A 19,893-nucleotide genomic window follows, 5' to 3' on the forward strand; every position below is an offset into this window, starting at 1 on the left:
GACAGCACCTGTAAGTTCTGATTCACAAATGTGGTTTATAAATCACTGTGAGCCTGTCTGAAAGAGAAATGCCCTCAAACCCCCAAAAGGATTTGTGCAAGTAGAATTGCCTCTACCCCTGGGTCATCTCTGTGAGGATCCACTTTAGACCAACCTGAAACATCTCCTGGGGGAGTTGTCCAACTGATGCAATAATGGCTCCACGTCAGGAACAAGACCTGTCATCATGTCTTTGTCAGGTGGGGTTGGCACTGGCTGTGGCCACCATGAGTGGCCTGAGGGCTGGGCAGGAAGGAGGCTCCTGGGCTGGAAGCAGTGGACTGGCTGCTCTGGAGAGCTGACACACGTGCCTGCAGGAAGGGTGGAGAGATACCCAGTGCACCTGGGGACAGCAGGCCAGGAGACTGGGGGGACAGTAGAGCTGGGCAACACCTGTAATGGTGATGCTGAGCAGATCTGGGGCTGAGTCTGACTTCCTCCACGGCCACGCAGTTCCCAGCCTCCAGGCCATGTCTACAAGGGCAGAATGCCATGTCCACATTGGGTTTAATGGTGTTCTCTGTACCTAGTCCTTGGAGAAGGAGGAAGGTGTGGTGATTTCTGTGCAGGTGTGCAACACTGGCATGTGGTTACTGCATGGAGATGGATCTCTGGGCAGGTCAGGGGCAACTGTGCCTGGGTATGGCAGTGGGTAGACACAAACCCCACACAACATCCCTCAGCACCAGCCTGTCCGCTGCAACAGTCAGCCAGCACTGGCTTGAGTCCCTGGGCACGTACCCAGCAGCTCAGTCATTAGGAGACAGGAACTGAATTCATTTAAAGGTCTGTCCTTAAGGTAAAAGAGATCAATAAAAGAGAAGGGGTGAGGGCATAAAGCAAGACCTCAGAAAGGAAGGCTGTAACTCTGCTCTAAGAGATGTGAAGTAGAAAAGCACAGAGAGTGCATTAAATAAGCGCTGTTCATTTTCTCCAATAATATCACATAACTACCTCCAGAATGATAAATGGCTTTTATCTGCCCTGTATTAGAGATAAGGTTTTCTTTAAAATTACCATAGTTATTGGAATCTTTTTTGCCAAAGATGCATTTGCTGTAGCCTGAAGTGTTTCTGACACTACCTGGCAATCCCAAGCAAGAGATTACCTGAGGCTTTATTAAACTCCCTTACTAACCAAAGAACCAGGATGGACCTCTACTCCACTTCTGTAATTTGCATATCACCATATTACTTCAGGGAAATAAATGATGGAAGACGTGCTTCTGTTTTGAATTTTAACATCTGAGAGAGGTCATGTAATTTGTTTTTTAACCTCTATCTACTGGTTTCTTAAACAAATGATAATAAGTTACTAGGCTACTTAGTCTAAGACTAGTTAGGAGGAAAAACCTGCACAGTGCTAGAACCCATATTTTTATACTTCATTAATAAATCAGGACTTGCAGCTGGACTTTTGCCACCCAGTTATTTGAAAAATGGGAGTTGAGCCATTCTGTGGTGCAGTGAGCGTGGCCATTCCAACACACCAGATATTAGTTTAGGAAACCCTGGCAGCCTCCTGCATTCTGATGAATCTCCTCATGGCTCTGCATCGTTAAACAACTTCAGTACTTAACGTATGAGGGTTGTAGCAAGGCAGGCTGTCACAAAGAAGGCATTTCTGACTCGTTTTTCAGCAGTTGTGGATCTCTTGGATTGTACATTACCTGGTTCAGGGATGGCAATAGGCAGCTCAGCCCTGAGGAAAGTGCTTTGCCCAATGTCTTGGACATGCGGAATTCTACACATCTGCATCAGGTCATCTTGGTTTTGATGCAGACCCGAGGACATGGTAGGCACCCACAGTGCCCTTCCATGGGTGTCTGCAAAGCCCTGGTCCAGGTGGGATGTGCAGGAGCAGAAACAGGAGCTACTTTTATAGAATCATAGAATATCTCAAGTTGGAAGGGACCCAATAAGGATCATCAAGACCAACTCGATGCTCTTCACAGGACCTAAAACTAAACCAGGTTAGTAAGAGAGTCATGCAGAGATTGCCTGAACTCTGACAGGCTTGGTGCCATGACCACTTCCCTGGGAAGCCTGTTCCAGTGACTGACCACCTTCTGGGGTAAAGAACTTTTTCCTCATAACCCATCTGAACTTCCCCTGACACAGTTTCATTCCATTTTTTCATGTCCTGTCACTGGTCACTGGAGAGAGGAGATCAGCATCTTCCCCTCCACCACCTCCCTTGAGGAAGCTGTAGACTTGGAGGAGTCGGAAACCAAAGGCAGTTAAAAAGTCCACATACCAAAGGCATGAAAGTGGTGACATCTTGTATTTTAATGAAAAGTTTAATATCAAAATTCATCTAAAGATAAGAAAAAATCCAACCTGCTATATATATTTAGCTGCCCCCATTCCTTAGCTCTTTGGGGAATGTCAAAGGCTCGCAGGGGCACTGCAGACAACCCACATTCCAGCCTGCAGAACCCCAGCACAGCTGCAGTCCAGGGCACCTGCTTGGGCTGCCAGCATCAGTGCAGATCCAGGGTCTGGCCTCCTTACGCCAGGGATAGCAAGGTGGTGAGGCACAGCACTGGAAAAGGCACCAGTCCCCAAAACAAACAAAAAAGACCAGGTTGCACTTTTATCTCTTACATCTATCTCACTAGATCAAAACCCACTTGCTGCAGCCATTGCATGAGTAATTTCAATCAAGCTGTTCTTTGAGCAGATGAACTAGGGAAGCCCTGTCTTCTGTGGCTGAAGGCTCTTGTGGATGAGGAAGGGGAACACTGGCAGCAGCTTATCCAGCAGCTGAGTGTCTCTGTCCCACCATTTCCAGAAGTGCTGAAGTCACTTTCTGCAACCAGACTAGCTTCAAAAACCTAAGTCAGGGCATTCAGAATCTGCTCAAAGAAATAGGTAGGGACTTAGTTTGGTGGTGATTTCGGTCTTTGCCAAATTCAGCTGAAATTTGCCAGTGGGTTCAAGCACATACTGTTCTTGCCTAAAGTTTGTTTCATAGGAAACAAGGCCTAAAAAAGGTGCAAATCAAAGATGATCACTTTGCAGAGGAGTAATACTTGACACTTTCTTAAAAACACACCTCATCACAAGCACTCTCCTGCCCAAGGGCTGGTCCAGCTCAGCCAGCAGAGCTTCCCAGGGCAGCCCCAGAGGGATGCCCTCCTTGCAGGCATGTTCAGCCTGGAAAGGCCATGTTCTTGGCTCGCCCAGACAAACCTTTACAGAAACCGCTGTCCTCTGGGACAGTGTACCCACTGGCAAATACATTGCTATACAAATCTGCACCACGTGTCTTCTCCTATTGCCAGTTCTTTTGACAACATATAAATAAAAAAGCCAGTTCTTTTTGTTAGCAGTCATTGTGTGCATATTTAGCAACTTTAGCCAGTGTCACCAAAATCCTCTTTGATAACACTACAGGGCCAGATGGCTCGCAATCACACATCATAAATTCCTTTCTGCTATTTCCATCTTGTATTTACCCAGCTCAGTGTGTAACAGCTACTGGCGTTGAAGGCTTCCTTTTTCAGAAACATCTGTGGTTTTGATAAGTCTTTGTAGGTATGGAAAAGCCTGAAGTCCTTCAGCTCCAGTTCTCGGAGCAGACTGTACCAGTACCGCACCACGGTGCTGTCATTGCCACTGACCTCAAAGCCAGGCCAGTGGATGTGCACCTCAAAGACCAGCTGTCCTATCTGCTCAACAACATCTTCCAGGATCAGGTTTTCCAAAATTTTCCACTCGGCGCTCTCCACGTCTGCCTTGAGGACATCAATCTGCAACAAAAGCACCATTACTTATGTGAAAACGAGGAACTTTGCAGTTACAGTAACATCTGAGGCCAGGGTCGGCCATTTTTCAATACACAGATATTCATTTTGTATTAAAAAAATAAATCAAAAAGTCTTGGAGGAGTAACACAGCAGTAGATGGGGTTTCATGCTTGACTGTTCACAGCCCTTTCCCTCCTGCCTCGAACTCTGGGTCGAAAATCTGCGTATTCCGAACTCCTCCTATAACCAAAGCATGTTACTGGTTCCTTCACAATTCTTGGGTGGCATCACAGCTATGAAAAAAAGAAACAGAACCAAACAACAGACCCAAACCCACAAACAGGGATTTCCTGCACCATAGCTGAGTGGGGTGCTCGTGAGCCATATGCTACATGCATCACACAAGTGCAAGAGAAGTCCAAAGCGAAAAATGAACGCTGTGAGCAGCTCAGGTGATCAGCTGCCCTTGGCCAAGCTGCTGGCTGAAGCTTTTGCAGGCATCACTACAGATGCTGAGAGAAGAGGACCAAAACCAAGGATAACAATGCAGAGTCTTCAGGATTTTAAGGGCAGCTCCTCCAAAGAAAAAGGCACAGCAGAAAAAAAGGCATGAAGGTGTTTGAAAGGAGTAACAGATCTAACACAGAAGTGCTGCGTTCTAGTTTTAGACCATTATTTAATTTTGTAGTGAGATATTCAGCAATCCAACTTCCCACAGCCCAACACAACTTCTGGTTGACTTTGTTTGGAGATTAGCTGGGGAGGGCAGCTGATGCTTTAACATAAAAAGAACATTTCATCACCATTTCACACCTGGTAGAAAACAATGACCACAGTGCAGCAGTGGTCACAAGCTGCAGAGCTCAGCTTGTTTTCCAGAGCCCAGCAGGGGAAAGTCCTACACTGTGAGAGTAAGGTTTGCCCGTGCCAGTTCCACCTGAGCTGATGCTTCTGCCCATCTGCTCGCATTCAAGATGGGTTTGAAGGGAAAAACTGAAGACTTTATTTAGTCAAGAATTCCTAAAAAAAAAAAAAAAAAAAAAAAGACAAAACCCCCAAACCCAACAAAACTCCCAGATTCTAAGGCAACTGTTCTCCTAAGCTGCCCCATCCATCCCAGGGCAGCTGGCTGGTGTCATGCATGCCATGTCCCATCTGTGGGGGTACCAAACCCCTCTGTCCTGGGCACAGGGCAGGGGTTGTGCTGTGAGCACATCTCCAGTACAACCAGAGCTGTGCTTTGCATGGGCCACAGCCAAAAAACCACAGGGTCATGGCAAGGGGTGGCCACATCTACCTTCCCTTGTTCCATGGATGGCTGGCTGGGGATGCCAGGGGTGCAGACTGGAGGTGCTGGGGTGCAGAGCTCACAGCCACAGCAGCCCTCCTCAGGGGCTGTGCCCCAGCACTACGGATGGGCATGGCATGGCAGGAATCTGTAGGTGCTAGACACTTGCCCATTCTGGTCTCCATCTGTAAAACAAGGGTGGTAATCACTGAACAGGGGTTGAGCACATGAAGGGCTGCGAGACTTGCATGGAACAAGCTGTAAAACAGCTGGAAACAAAACATCACATTTTCAGAGCAGGACTTGAATGAGGCCCATGGTCACAGAGCGAATCCTAATAAGCCAAGCCACCGCTTGTCTGCTCATTAAGAAGGCATTGTGCCTCCTTCACTCTGTAGGAGGCAGGGGGCCAGTGGAAAATGACCGAAGGATTGTGGAATTAAAGCCCATATTGTGGTATGTGTGCATGGGGAGCAGAAAGGAAGGTTGCACAGACAACCTTAGTGCTGGTATTTCCTAACTTGCCTCTCTAACAAAGAGCCTGTCAGTCTTTCTGTCCGCGGGTCAGTGAAACAGTTGAACACAGCGCTCCTTTGGGTTCAAGGGGAGGCTGAATTTAAATGATGCAGCTCATGACATTTCAGCCGGTGGGTAAGCCCACTTGTTTTCCTTCCTACATTTAAATTGGTTATTTATTTTGCAAATACCAACTCATATCTCTACTTACAATGCAGTTTTGCAGGCGGTTGGTTCCACACGGGTGCAATTGCCACAGGACCACACTGCCACACTTAAGAAACCACAGATTTTTATCTCTGGCAGACTTATGTAACTTTGAAAGCAGACAAATTATTCAAACCCTTTTTTTTGGGGTGGGGGGGGAGGGGAGTGGGTGGATGGATAGGGGAAGAAATGTTTCTAGGCATTTGGTTTTGTTTTCCCATGATCTTACTTTATGGCATCAGTAGGACATCTTTTTCCCATGGTAATATTTCCAGTCCTTCAGGTTTGTTTGTTTTTCTCTTGTGACACTAACTGTTGCTCTGGCTGCTCAGCAGGCACTCTGCATGCTCTGTGCTGTATTTGCAAAACTGATCTGAAAAGTGGCTGGTAACCAGTGTTTCAGTAGGAGAAAATGAGTTACCACAATAACAGCTTGAACACATAATGAAATGACCAGAAAAGAAACACAAGGCTAGTGGAGATGTACTGCATACACAAACCAGAGGCTCTTTGTTGCTCTTAGTGCCCTGCACTGCTCAGAAACCTGAAGGGAGGAAGGTAGCAGTCTCAACCCCCCAAATTTCATGACTGCCTTGCAGGCAAGGTGTCCCTCTCTGCCCAGAGTCTCCAGTGCATGCCATGGATAGTGCAGAATGAATGGCAGAACAGCTCTGTTTAGGCATATCTGAGCAAATTACAAGCATTGTGCTCACACCAAATGCAAGTTTTGTGATGATTAGACAGCTCAGGAGATATTTACCATCGCTGATAAGCAGTGCAGTACCGATAAGAAATGCACTACCACCTTCCAGCTGCCTTGATCCAAAGTGCCAGTGAAAGGATTAGTGGACAAATCTATAAATTCAGAGCTCTAATTCACCCGGGAGCACAGCTGGAGTCTGCTGCTGTGAATAAATCCTGGAGGGCAAAGATCTACAGTGCCTGAAGGTAAAGTATGGCAGTGAGTTTCAAGCACTCACAAAGGCTGGTTCCTCTTATCTTCCACAAATCCTCTTATCCTCCATGAACTACCTAGGTTATCACAGAAAAGTTAAAAATGTGGATTTTAGAATGTTTTCTCAGTTTAGCTCCCTTGAAAAAGCACTGCAGCATTGTACCATTACACTTGGAGGGAAAAAAAAACCAAAAAAAGGGGGCCACGCTCATGCACAACCACGCATATAAAACAGCTGAAAAATTGTGTTTTACTTAGTGAAGGTCAACATATACTGTATGAAAGCTCATTTCTTCTTTATAGGGTAATGACTTGTTACAAGTGTGCATCACTTCCTAAAGCAGAGATCTGAGCTCTGTTCACCTTGACCGCTTTTGAAATACCAGGGTTAACGGGGATTTCAGGCTCCGTGCTGCCCCGTGGGCATCATTTAAAGCTCCCCATGGAGAAGAGTCAATTGAGAGCGAGTAGCTGGAGGATGCAATTTAGCTGTATTACTTCCAGCATGAGCTCAGCATGTGGAAGTGGAAGCCAGGAAAGGCAAAACCAGCAAATGCAGGTCAGGTACAGAGGATCCCTCCAGTTCTGTAGGAGCAGGTCTGCAGTGTAAGCTTGGGAGGAGGGAGAGGAGAGCTGGCTACAGCTTTCAGGCACAGGGACAGAGCTCAGAACCACCCCGGCCTTCTGAACTGCCGGGCTGCTCCCACAGTGCACAGTGTGAGAGAAAAATATTCCCCTGCTCCCTGGGATACCTGGTTACCATTCTGACATCAGCTGTACAGCAAGAAAAAGTCTGCTGGCTTGTGCATCAGTTTTTCCCCTCTGTCCCTAAGTACGACTCTCTGTTCTCAGACAACAAAACCCTAGAAAAAGTTGTTTAATTTACATTTTGATAGCATGTCTTTGCAGGTAACAGCAGGTGCTTGGGTGTGTTTTGTTTAACTGTAACTTCCCTCTCATCCTTTTCCCACATGCAGATTTTCAGCAGGATACTTCCCTCATTTTCTTTCCTCTCAAAATACATCCACAGCCTGTCCTCACCAGCAGGAGATGGCTTGTATGTAAAGTCTCTTTCATTCCCTTTTATTCTTAGTGAAGGCTGTAATTGATGGCAGCCAGGATGCCACACAGCCTAATAGCAAATTACGCTCCCAGCAGCTTGTGACTGTCTCTTCCCATGCTCCCTGTGAGCAGTGGGAGGGGGAAACATCCTGCCTCTCTCGGAGCCATCCGCAGGGGAGACCAGGACTGCTGGGGGCCTGGCCAGAGCCGCACGGTGCTGAAATCAGGGGAAAAGTCAATCACCACTGCGCAGTGATGTACAGCTCCAACCGGCAGCACTTCTCTTTCAAATTACTTCCCTTCCTTCCTGCTCACATTTACACCTCTCCTGGTGGTCTGTACAGCCAGTTTCAAATTGGCTCTGGAACAAATGTGTCATTTGAGATTATACACTCCCAGTGTGACAGATCGGGCACGTCTTCAAGAATCTGCTTAAGGCATCAAAGTCACAAAGCTGATTTGTGCAGTTGGGTGCTTACAGGGTCTTTGGTCTTTTTTTACAGTAAAGGGCAACTGTCCAGTTGAAGTTACTCATACAATATCCACATCACTGAAACAGAAAACCTGCAGCGAGTGCAGGCAAGCTTCATACCTCTGCTCTCACCACCAATTCTCTGCAGCCTCACAAGCGACAGTCTATTCTCCCAGCTCTGGTGATGTACTTCCATGAACCCATTACACAGCAGGAGCAGGATATTAAGTAATACTATGTTTACCACTTAAATCAGAGAAAATGTTTCAAAATACTATTTAAAAAACTTATTTCACTTTCTCACAGACAACTATCAATACAGCAACAGCTTGCCGGATGCAGTAATGGCCCCGGACAAATGCACCCATCCAGAAAGCCCACCCAACACATGCAGGAGGCATCAATCTCAGCTGCGTGCTCAGGAGCATTACGAGCACTTTGCCCTTGCCCATGCTCTCCCATGGGGGACTGTTCCTAGGAAAGATCCATGCTGGCACCCCAAGTGTTTCTTTTCCACAGCCTCAGAGCCCAGGTCTGGGGGCAACCTGGCATTTTAATTCCCCAGCTCTTCCCTTGGTCTCTGATGCCAAGATATTTCCCGTATACTCTGCATCTGGAAGCAATTTCTCTATGAGGACCCATTACAGAATAAAAGATACATAGACCCCATCCAGTTAACTGGACCAGTTAAGCAATGCCTTTTACTGCAGTGGACAGGCAGAGAAGAGACTTTTAGCAGGCAAAAGGCTCCTTTTAATGACACTTTACCAAAGGACAACATAATCTTTGGACAAACAACCACGGATGGTTTACAAGATCAGCATGGCCTGAAATCCTTTCTCCCTGGCTGCAATTGGTCAGAAGGTCACAGGTTTTCACCTGTAGCCTTCTGTCACCACAAACCTCATTCTTTGTCATGGGACCAGTTCTAGGCATCTTTCCTATTTTGTGCTGGGCACTGGACTAGTCAGAGACAGCAGGTCACTTTTTAATCATCTTCTGGTCCTACAATAATACAGGTAATAATAAGCCTGAATTGATTTTCAGACAGGTTTGATGAGTTTAGCCAGCTCTACACTATAATGATCTTAAAGCCAGACATCTTGTCTAGCTTGCTACCCAGCAAGACCAAGGTTCCTGTACAGTGACCCAGAGAATAGGTTCTACAAACCATGTGCATGAAGCAGGCACACACTGCACATGGACGTGGCTGCGGGAGGAGACCTTCCCCTCACAAGAAAAACTGAGCATCGAAGATCTTTGTTCCCCATTTCTTTAAACTGAGACTAGTCTCCAGAGCAGGCAACAGGAACCTCACTACTAGCTGAAGACTCAAAGTGGTGCTTCCTCAGAGGTAATGGTGAAAAGTCACCGTGAGGACATAAGCCCTCAAACAGTGACCTCCTCATCTGCTCTGAGTAGCAGCAGCTCACAAGTGTGCACCTCTGCTCAGACACACTGTGCTCCAGCTCCCATTTGCACCTGTTACCTTTTCCAGCTTGCATGGCTCTCCTGCTCTACACTAAAAGATAAAAACTACCTGGACCCCTTGCCCAGTCCTTCAATCCAATGTCTAGATTGCCCAAGTAGGAAAAATCCCACAAGGGGTTTCTGCAGAAACCCTGACTTTAAATAAATTAACAGCCTGATCAGCTGCAAAAGCTCTGCTTGCCAATGCCCATGCTGCAGACAGACATTTTAAATACTGCACGCACTCCTCCAGCAGCCAAGCTGGAAGTGCAGGCGCTCTGTGTGCAGCCCTGGCGGAGCGCAGGAGTTGCTTTGCAAAACGTGCATTCAGCCATCTAATCCTGCAGGAGATGTCCCGCTGCCCACTCCCCCCACAAAGAGGGGGAAACCCTTTCCTTTCTGCTCTTTTGATCTTCTCTGCCAGACACCGCTGGATGCCTGTGGGAACGGATATTTACTCAAAAGAATAAATGGTGTACGCTAGACCCTCAAGCCTCTTCACTAGAGGGGAACAAACATTTGCAGTCTGTTTGTGCCGTGTGGATGGTGGGGCATAGCTCCATGCTTGCATAAAGCCACATTATCTTGGTCTTGCTGAAAGTGAAAGCCAGCAGCAACAGGTCAAGCACATTGCAGCAGGACAGGGGAGCTGTCAGTGCATGAGGTTTGCAATAGAAGGCAAACAGTAAAGTAACAATTGATTCCAAAGCCCTGAGGAGCAAGACTGCAAGTGTGTGCGTGCAGTGCAAGGGACAGAGGGCTTAGGCTACCATAAAACAGTTGCTCAGAGTAAACAGCATTTTGGCTGCATTTTGGCCTTCTGAGGTTTATTAACACAGTGCCTCTGGGGGCCTTCAAAATGTAAGTAACTGAAGAAAGGAATCAGAGTCCCATCTTCAAAAAATGTCCACCACACCTTTAAGAACATCTCCTGCAGGATGAGAATCAGTAGCCCTGGTATGTCCAAGTAGTTCCAGATAAATCTGGTGGAGGACTTGGTTCCCATCTGCACTTGCCAGGGCAATAAAGTCCTTTGAGACTGCACCCCTCCATGGGGATCTATTTGTTTCATTCCATTTCTGGTCCAAGGTGCCAACCTGCTCCCTTCTATTTGCTTGCAACCATGACAGGAAGAAAGCTGCATGTACATTCCTGAAAACATGAATAAAAACCATCACAAAATGCTTGCACAACTCAGATTTCATCTGGGACGGGCATTCAGGAGGGGCAGGAAGAACTGCTAGATGGGCATTCAGGAGGGGCAGGAAGAACTGCTAAGCCTTTGACCTCTGGATTTCAAATTTTTGAGAACGGAACCTTTAACTGCTGTCCGATCAAAACAGAGACCAGAAAGGACACAGACACTGAGGTGAAAGTATTTAAAAAAGATATGGCCAATTTCAATGACAAGAACTTGTAAACTATGACAGGAGGAGGGACAAATGTGGGGAGAAAACAAAGTACATTTTTTTTGAAAGCTCCTAGAGGCTCTGAATAGGGCATTTATCTGAAGTGCTTGTTAATGTCAACACCACTGTGAAATTGTGAGAAAGGTGGGTAGTGGAGAAAAACCAGGATGCTCACAGAAAGGGGTTGCTCTCAATTCCCATTAAACCCGTGCCACACCATGGACCACCACCCTGATCAGATATTCAGTACCTCGGCCAAATTATAACTGTAAAATTCACATTACTGTGTTTAAGCCAGGGTTAGTGGTTTAAGGAGGAGCTGAGGAATGTGCATACAGGTCTGAGCTCAGCAAGTGAAGCAGGGCAGGCTCTCCAGGCTCCTACCAAGCTCCAGGTTTAGCAGGAGGAAGGGACAGGACCGACTGGTTTCCTACAGCAGCAGCACAGCTATGTGCACTGCTCCACAGTGCCTGCAGTGAGTGCCATGCTCCTCTGAATGCAACTCTTAGACACTGAAATAGTCAAATAGGAAGGTGGAATTGAGCACAGCTTGCACAGCCCCCTAGCAAAGCTGGGGGAAAGCGGATTTTTACTACCTGACTTTTTTCTGAAGGGTCTTAACAACCACCACAAAGGCAACAAAAAAAAAAAAGAAAATAAAACTCTAAAAAAATTGTCCTTCCCTTCTAATTTTTAGCAGACAATAATATGCTTTGAAAGTGCCTTTATTTCTTTTTTTGAAAGATGACCTGAATAAGTTCTGCTTCAACATTGCAATTCTTCAACGCTTTCATTGCAATTCAGGTGTTGCACTAGGCCTTTTCCTAGGGGAAGAAAAGGCTATGGATTGCACCATATTCAGCCAATGGTATCATTAAAAAGATCTTTCCTCCAGGCCTGACAATTGCATACTAAACAACACCTTCAGGTCGCTGTCTAGAAATACCAATATTCTTAACAATGTCTTGAGAAGTGCTCCTGGTGGAGAGAATTTAAATGAGGCAAAAGGAAACATAAGGGACCAAGAGAAAACCTGTAAAGGAAAGTGCATGAGGCACTTTGTGCACACAACACCAAAAGCAAGAGGTGGTGAGCAGTAAATCACAATCCAAAGATCTTTGCTTCCAGAAACATGAGGTTGTCAAGCCCATTTTTAGTTGCAGCCAAACTCTTCAATCTATCTACAATTAAAATACCTCAGGCAGCAGCAGCCCCATCTGATTAAGCAAATACAGACCTATCACCACCTTGATTTCATTATCCCTGAAATGAAAAAATACACACATGCAGGAAAGAAACATTGTGTGCCATGAGCTTGTGGATTACTCAGAGGCAACTATTACAAGGCGACAGAAGGCAGTATTTCCAACTACTGCAGGTAGAAACATCTGCACCAGCTTTACTGCCTCTGTTCAGCAAGGGGAGTAAGATTTGCCAGCTCTCTGAGAGACCCCCAAACAAAGGGTTCGCATGTGGCACCAGTTATTGCTCAAACTGCAGCAATGTCTGCCCTTGAATGAGACAAACTGCACCATAACAGTTTAGCTTGAGTCTATAAGGACCTCAACAGCTATCTCAAATGGAGAAATTTAAGTTAATGGAGGTGAGGTTTGTGCTCCTCCATCCTGTGGCAGGTCATTTATTTAGACTACAAGCTCTAAATGCTATGGTATTGCATCTGCCTAGGGCAAAAGGGTGCAGTACTAAAATGGGACTTCACTGAGCAGTTACTCCTTCTGCAAATAGGTCAAGACCAGCCATTTATACTATGAAAAAATTCAGTGCTCTGGGACAAAACTCTTTCTACAGTGCCATTCAGAAACTGATATAATAAGGAGACAGTCTGATGAGTCACAAAAAAGCAAACAAAATGATAAGCAGTAACTGCAGATACTTCCAGGGAAGGTCAGTCAGGACTTTTCCAGGAAGAAGGCAGTGACAGTCTGAGCCTTAGCAGAGACACCATTGGGACTTCTGAATAGTACTGATTGCTGATGCTCCAGCTGCAGGAGGGGCAGCACAACACAAATAAGATGTTATGGGAAATACAGGATCTCTCATGCTGGAGAAATCTTAGAAAGGCCAGTATGACAGCCCTGCAAAAGCAAAGGCTGTTCTTCACTGCTATATATAGATGGTAAATAACAGCTGCAGAAAAAGGGCCACTTAAGCTTAGAGACCATTGATTGCACAAGAAAAATTGGATGTAAAAATAATGAGGCTAAAAATCAGATGAAGGGTGGGTTTTTTCTTTCTAGAATTGAGATTTTGGAAAAGCCCCAAATAAGCATAAAAAGCAAAGAAAAAATTAAACCCTTTCAAGAATTCAGAATTCCAAACATTTACTTCAGGATTTATGATGCAACGATTCAAAAGACCTGGTCTCATTTGTTCTTTCTGACACTAAGCCACATGTAGCAGACCAGATCTGAACTTGAGCCTCCCACTCCAGCACAGTGACGGGAGCTGCTCCCCAGCAGCAGCAGCACCAGAGACAAGGACTCATGTCCCTACAAGAGCTCCTGGGCTTCTGGGCTCCTGGCTTCTCATCTTGAGCTCAGGATTCCACATCAGAACCAGTCTGCAGCTGCTCATCAGCTGGGGCTGAGGTCCTGCTGGGAGCTGAGATGAGCTGAGTGTGCAAACACTGGTGGCACCCACACACCAAGCTAAGGCACAGTGAACCTCAGTAAATGCAACTCATGCTAAGCAGCCCCCAGGCTCCCTGGGCAATACCAAAGGATAACCGAAGTTAAATGATTTTGTCTAGGCAGGGTCAAGAATTCAAAAGCTTGTTCTGGCTCCTACAGCCCTAAAGTATGCATAGTAAAGAGCAATTACACAGATTTCACTACTACAAAATTTGAACATGGGCATTTCCCAATGTGAAGAGTTTATTTTTTGTTTTGTTAATAAAATCACCAGGCACATCTAAGCTGTTACACGTTTTCTCTAGACTTTTATTTGACTTTTTATATTTATTTTTATTTGTGTGCTACCAACAGAGCTGATTTTAAGCAAAAATGGTTAATCCTTTCTTTAACACTTGTCCTTTCACATCAGCCTTCACAAAGCTGAAAGCAGCATAAAATAAATTCTATAGTATCTACTTGAGGAGAAGAGCAAGTGGTAAATTACTTGCCTGGGAGGAGATGATGTTATTAATCAAAATGACTTCAGGGTATAGTGTTTTGAAGTTGCGTTGAGTGTTAAATAACAGGTGAAAAGTTTTTTCCTTTTGAAATCCTAAATTGAAGCCTATTCAATAACATGAAGCAAAATTTTCTAAGTTGTTACAGAAAAAAAATCTTCATGAAGAGAGAGTGTAAATTAAAGCCTTCAAATCAAAATCAGGATGTAAAATTGATTTGCATATCTTTTCATAACAAACAATGACACAGTGTGGTCTCTTATACAATTTGGTTGAGATAACTTGAATGTCAGGAGTTGAACACAGCTCTGCTGTCCCCTGAAAGTTACAGCTATGAGCACTTCCTGATTAAATTAGGGTTTTACCCAGCATTCTCAGATTCTCCTTTGCAGATTGATTTGTTTTACAAGAAACAATTTCATCCACTGGTGAGCCATACTGCCAAGGAATGCAAACTCATAGCACTCACTGAGGGCACTACAAGAGACTTGTCCTGCAGAGCTCCAGAGGGAGGAAAACTACTACTGAAATAAGAATTTGCATGTGTGACCACTGTGCATTTGGGACAGAATAAACTCTTGCTTTTTTCTGCTCCTCAGGGTCTTTCTGTGGAAGGTTTTTAATTGTGCTTCACAGCAGAATCTTTGGAATACAGAATACACTTAGTAGCTTGGTTTTAATTGCTTGTTAAGGGTTAGCATGCATAGAAGCAGGACAAGAGCTAACAGACATGAAAGGAAATCAGGGATGTTCAGACTGGATATAAGAAGAAACATTTTCATGAAAAGAACAGTCCAGCATGACAACAGCTGACCCAGAGAAGCTGGAAAGTCTCTGCTCTGGAGAAAATTCAGTGTTTTTCAAGAACAGAGTAGATAAAGCCTTGAACAACCTGGTCTGACTTCACAGGCCTTGCTTTGAACAGAGGACTGAACCACGAGCCATTCAAGACCCCGTCTGACTTGAATTATCCAACAACTCTCTAGAAAGGAAGCTCTCCATACATCTATCACTAATCCATGGGAAACACCAGCACTGTAGCGTCCTCAGTCCTGTAGGTAGTTAGAGAATAGGAAAGTGAAAGCTTTCATGAAGTTGAACTCCGTTGCCATAAGAATCATGGCCCCCCAGTGGCTTTCTCCCTTTTTTCCCCACTGCTCATCAAGAGTGCTCTACAGAGTGTGCATGTTCAGCAAAAAAGTTGAGGGTGGGAGGGATGAGAAAGGAAGATGAGCAAGATCAATTTTTACATCTTTATGCTTTCCTGTGGCTGATAAAATATTGCTCTTCTCAGTAGATACACCAGTAAATTTTCAGTTTAGATCTGTATATCAGGAAATAAGGCTCCCATGACATCCTTTGGAGATTATTCCAGGGCTTAAGAGATTTCACACTCTAATGGTTCCCAAAAATACTCTGACTACGTTTCCTTTGTCAGCCACATCCTAATATATTACTAGATAAGTCCTCTGCCTCCAGGCTATTTACAATCCTCAGAGAACTGAGGGCTGTTTTGCCACATAGCCAGTTGGAAAGATCAAGTTCTTCTAATCTTTTCTCACATCTACTCTGACTCCAAAAAGTGTTTGTATTTCTTGCCAAAATATCAGAGTGGGTTTCCCTGGTGTGGATGATGTCCCACCTCATTATTGCCTGCAGAATAGCAGGTGTGCTCTCATCTGAGTCAGGGTGCAAATGAGCCCATCCAAGTTCTTTGATTCTCTTGCACACAAAACCCCCAAAATGCAAGTTTTCTTTTCAAGACTACAACAGCAAGAACTCCAGAAGATCTTGTCTGCGCAGTCTTCATCAGCCTGATTTTCTAACATTAGTGGAAGTAGTTTCAGTCACTTGTAGGGTCTTGGATCAAGTCCCAAATTGCAAAGAATAAAAGCATGGATAAAATGAGGCATTAACTTCAAATGCAGCTGCCTGGAATTCCTGCCTTGAAGTGGGAACGGAACAACGTTGAGGGTAGGCGGAAGGGTTTTTTAAATTAAAAATGGGATGAAGAGCATGTTTTAATTTTCTAATTGAAAAAAAGTGCTTCGGAAAATATTCTGTGAAACTGTTTTGAATTAACTTATTTATTCAGTCAAGGGAACATTCCACTCACATACACCAGAAGAATCGTCTCTCTACACAACATACAACTACTCAGGCTGCCTTCCTTCTAAGTTAAAGAAAACCTAAACAGAAAAATGTGAGGACAGTCAGCCCATTCAGGTATTTCACAAGTATAAAACACCAGAAAGTCTCAGAGTGTGTAACACCTTTATCCCCACTGGGAGAAGGTCAGCTCCTGATTTCACTAAGCCATAGCTTTGCACACGGGAGCTCCTCAAATGCAACCAGAGCAAGAGGCTTTATACGCTGTTCATAATGCACCAAAACACTTAACCAAATCCCGTGTCTAAGTACACAGCTAGAGGAAAGCCTGGTTGCATGTGTTATGTGTGCATTATGTTCCTTGGCTGCCATCCAGCCCACTGTTTCCAGAAAGTTACACACACAGAATTCACCCCTACATCCTTCTCTTTCACAGAAGGTGTTACAACCACTCTGTTCTACCATGATAACCTGACACTGACCTCAGCGGGTCTGGTATGTCATAAGACTTGTACACTTTTCTGGATCGGGTCATTAGTTTTTTGCTGTGTGACTCATTCTTCTAAAATTAAAACAATGCAAGGCACACATCAAAGAAAAGCCATCTCTGTCTCCCCAGATGTTTCACTAATGCACAGCTTAGTACAGTCACAGTTGGACTAGGAAGAAGGAAAAGGCTCCTTTTCTCTGCTCTTATCTTCAAAATGTTCCAATCAGTAGAGCTGAACTAAAAGAAAACATTTTAAAAAGGTAAAAAGTGAACCGAAAAGGACATCTTGCATTTTTAAATAACAAGCCAAACAAATGTTTCCCTGCTTGCTTTGTAAATCTTACAGAAGAGCACCTCCTTAGCCCAGGCTGCCTATTTCTTGAAAAACAAAAGCAAGCAGAACTAGCTGCAAGCAATGAAGTATATTAGCATTTGAATTCATGTTTGTATATCCTCTGAAGGAAAAACTCTCTTAAAAGCAACCTAAGAACTTCCTGAACTGTATTATGGCAACATTTATTTGAGATTTGAAGATTCCTGATGTCTTTATAGCCCCTTAAAAACAAACTTGGAAATGCTAAAAAAACACCCCACCGATTGCTGCCAATTTCAAAACAGGATGTTCTTGTTTTTGAGGACTGTAATTAGGAACAGTGACCTTGAAAATGTAAACAAACCATCCATTACCTCTTCTCTTCTAATTACTGTTGCAAATATTGTTTTCTCTTTATAAACTTGTCTGTGTGAGTAGTTTAGTTTTCATACTCAGGCAAAGACCAGAACTTCCACAGGACTAAATGTGCTAGCACCCAATGTCACCAGATAGTTCAAGGGAAAAGGAAGTGAGGAGGAGAGAGAAAGTATTTGCTATACAGCTAGGGATTTAAAATCATTGTGGCTGTTATCAGCACACAGAGAAAGCAAGAGAGAAAAGGCACCCCTTAAAGAAATGCATTACAAGTACTGCTGAAGAAAAATCCACTATCAGGAGAAGAGCTTGGAAAGTGCTTGTTCTCCTCAGGCAGCAAGAAGGGAGATCTGGAGCTTTCCCAACACCTAACCCTGCAGTCAGAAACCTGACACGCAAGCCCTTCCTTACCTTCTGATGTCCAAATTCATTCAATACTGTGCCCAGCTTCTTTGTGTTGCTGTGAAGTTTGTGAGCTGCAATGGCTGGGTTGGGATCCCTCCAGTCAATGGAGAGGCGATGGTGCCAGAGGTGCCGGCCCTCCTGAATGTGAGCTGACTTGATGCTGGGGTCGAAGCGATGCACCTCACATCCACTGTTGGCCATGCTGAGCTCAAACTGGTTGTCATCCTTGCCTAACCTATATTTAAAAAAAAAAAAGAAAGAAAAGTATTAGTGAGTAGGATGTTCTGAGGATGAATTAACTTAACTTGAAGAAAATTCCAACTCAATGCAATATTAGAACTTTCTAGGCAAGAACTGCACCACTTTTAGCCAGGCTGATAACTTTCCCAAAACACTTTTCCTTAACTCAGAAGTTGGAAAAATTTGTACAAAAGTAAATTAAATATTGGAATCTTTGTGCTGTCATTACTTATATTAGTATTTTATGTTTATATATATTTCTCTATTTTCAATTTGCTTTTTTCTTGAAAAGTTTACAATACTTTCCTTAGTCCCTGCTGCACAAACTTCCAATAACCAAGCCATAAGCAGAAGAGAAAATACATTTTAAATGGATGCAATACTACTTTGTAAAAATCTGGCATATTTCACACCACATCTGTCACCTGTTACAAACATGACCCACAGTGACCACCAGTATGGACAAGACACAAGAAACAAATGCGTCTCTTTCTCTGTGGACAGGAAGACACAGATTTAAAATAGCATATTTTAAAACAAGCACTTTACAACAGTAGCAGAGTTGTTCCATGAACTTGAGAGAAAGTTTGCTACTAATTTGGTGAAGACCCCAAAGAAGAAGAAAAATTAATAGCCTCCTTGTACAGCAGTATTGTCTCAGTCCCTGCCTCTGTGAGAAGGTGTGTTTTAAAAGGCTGTGCCATATTCCCACCTCCTACAGCCCACTGGTTCACACAGGGTGCACTAAAATGAAAAAAATCTGGTATTTACCATTGCAGTCACATGTCTGAACCATGGGCCTTCCCTACTCCATAAAACAGGATGTGCTCTTCATTCCTACTCCACCAAGCTTATTCCAAATGTGATTCAAATAATGCACTAAACATTAAACTTAAACAAAATTCAGCTGTTTGATATATACACGTGTTGCACTGAGAAGAGAATTAAGATTTTTTCAAATCAGTTGCACTGCAAATTGTACAGCTGAGATTATTCACTCTGTACTAAGAGCAGAGCATTTATCTGTTGTGCACAGACCATGACAGGGCAGTACTCTTAGACGTACTAGCAGAGCACCTGCTACAATACACCACAGGTATCCTAAGCAAAGATGTGGGTCTGAAATAATTTTGGCTATTTGCATCAATATGTGAAACGTGGCACATTTTAAATCACATCACACACTATGGTACAACGTTAGGCCAGCACTAAATGATCTACACAGATGACATACAGGTAAGATAAAATGAATTCAACTCATGAAACAATGTGTGGAAGAGCATTTGTTTTGGAAGCTACCAACACAGTATGACACTTGTAATCCTGGCCAAGCACGCTATAACAATACCCTAGGACACTGTCTTCTCCTCAACCATCTTCCCTTTGGGAAAACAGGAGGAGACAGGGTGTGCAAAAATAGTCCAGCATGCTTTTAAGAACAACCCTAATTCACAGGATTCCAGCCCATACAGCTGTGTGGGAGGAAAAGAGAGGAGTTTTCTTTTAATACATTCAACACACATTAGGAAAAAAGTTCAGAAGTTAACCTAGTGAATCGACATGTTTGTTTGCATGTGGCTTTCTACAGAAGGGACAGTGAGGGACAAAGAGCAGTGTAATCCCTCAGGAATGAGACACTGG

General features: G+C 44.2%; 1 protein-coding gene across 2 annotated transcripts in view; it reads right to left on the bottom strand.

Annotated features, from left to right (window-relative positions):
• Positions 1–3,360: 3,360 nt before the first annotated feature.
• The window catches only part of METTL24 (methyltransferase like 24), a 44,510-nt gene continuing 27,977 nt past the window's right edge, over positions 3,361–19,893 (bottom strand). For both annotated transcript variants that reach the window (XM_038132839.1, XM_038132840.1), the window contains exons 4-5: positions 18,019–18,247; positions 3,361–3,793 (exon numbers count right to left, since the gene is read on the bottom strand). In XM_038132839.1, coding sequence (XP_037988767.1) covers positions 3,479–3,793; positions 18,019–18,247 — 544 coding nt within the window. In that variant the 3' untranslated portion in view covers positions 3,361–3,478. The remainder of the gene's footprint in view (positions 3,794–18,018; positions 18,248–19,893) is intronic.

The sequence above is a fragment of the Motacilla alba genome, chromosome 3 (assembly GCF_015832195.1).
Source record: "Motacilla alba alba isolate MOTALB_02 chromosome 3, Motacilla_alba_V1.0_pri, whole genome shotgun sequence".
NCBI lineage: Eukaryota > Metazoa > Chordata > Aves > Passeriformes > Motacillidae > Motacilla > Motacilla alba.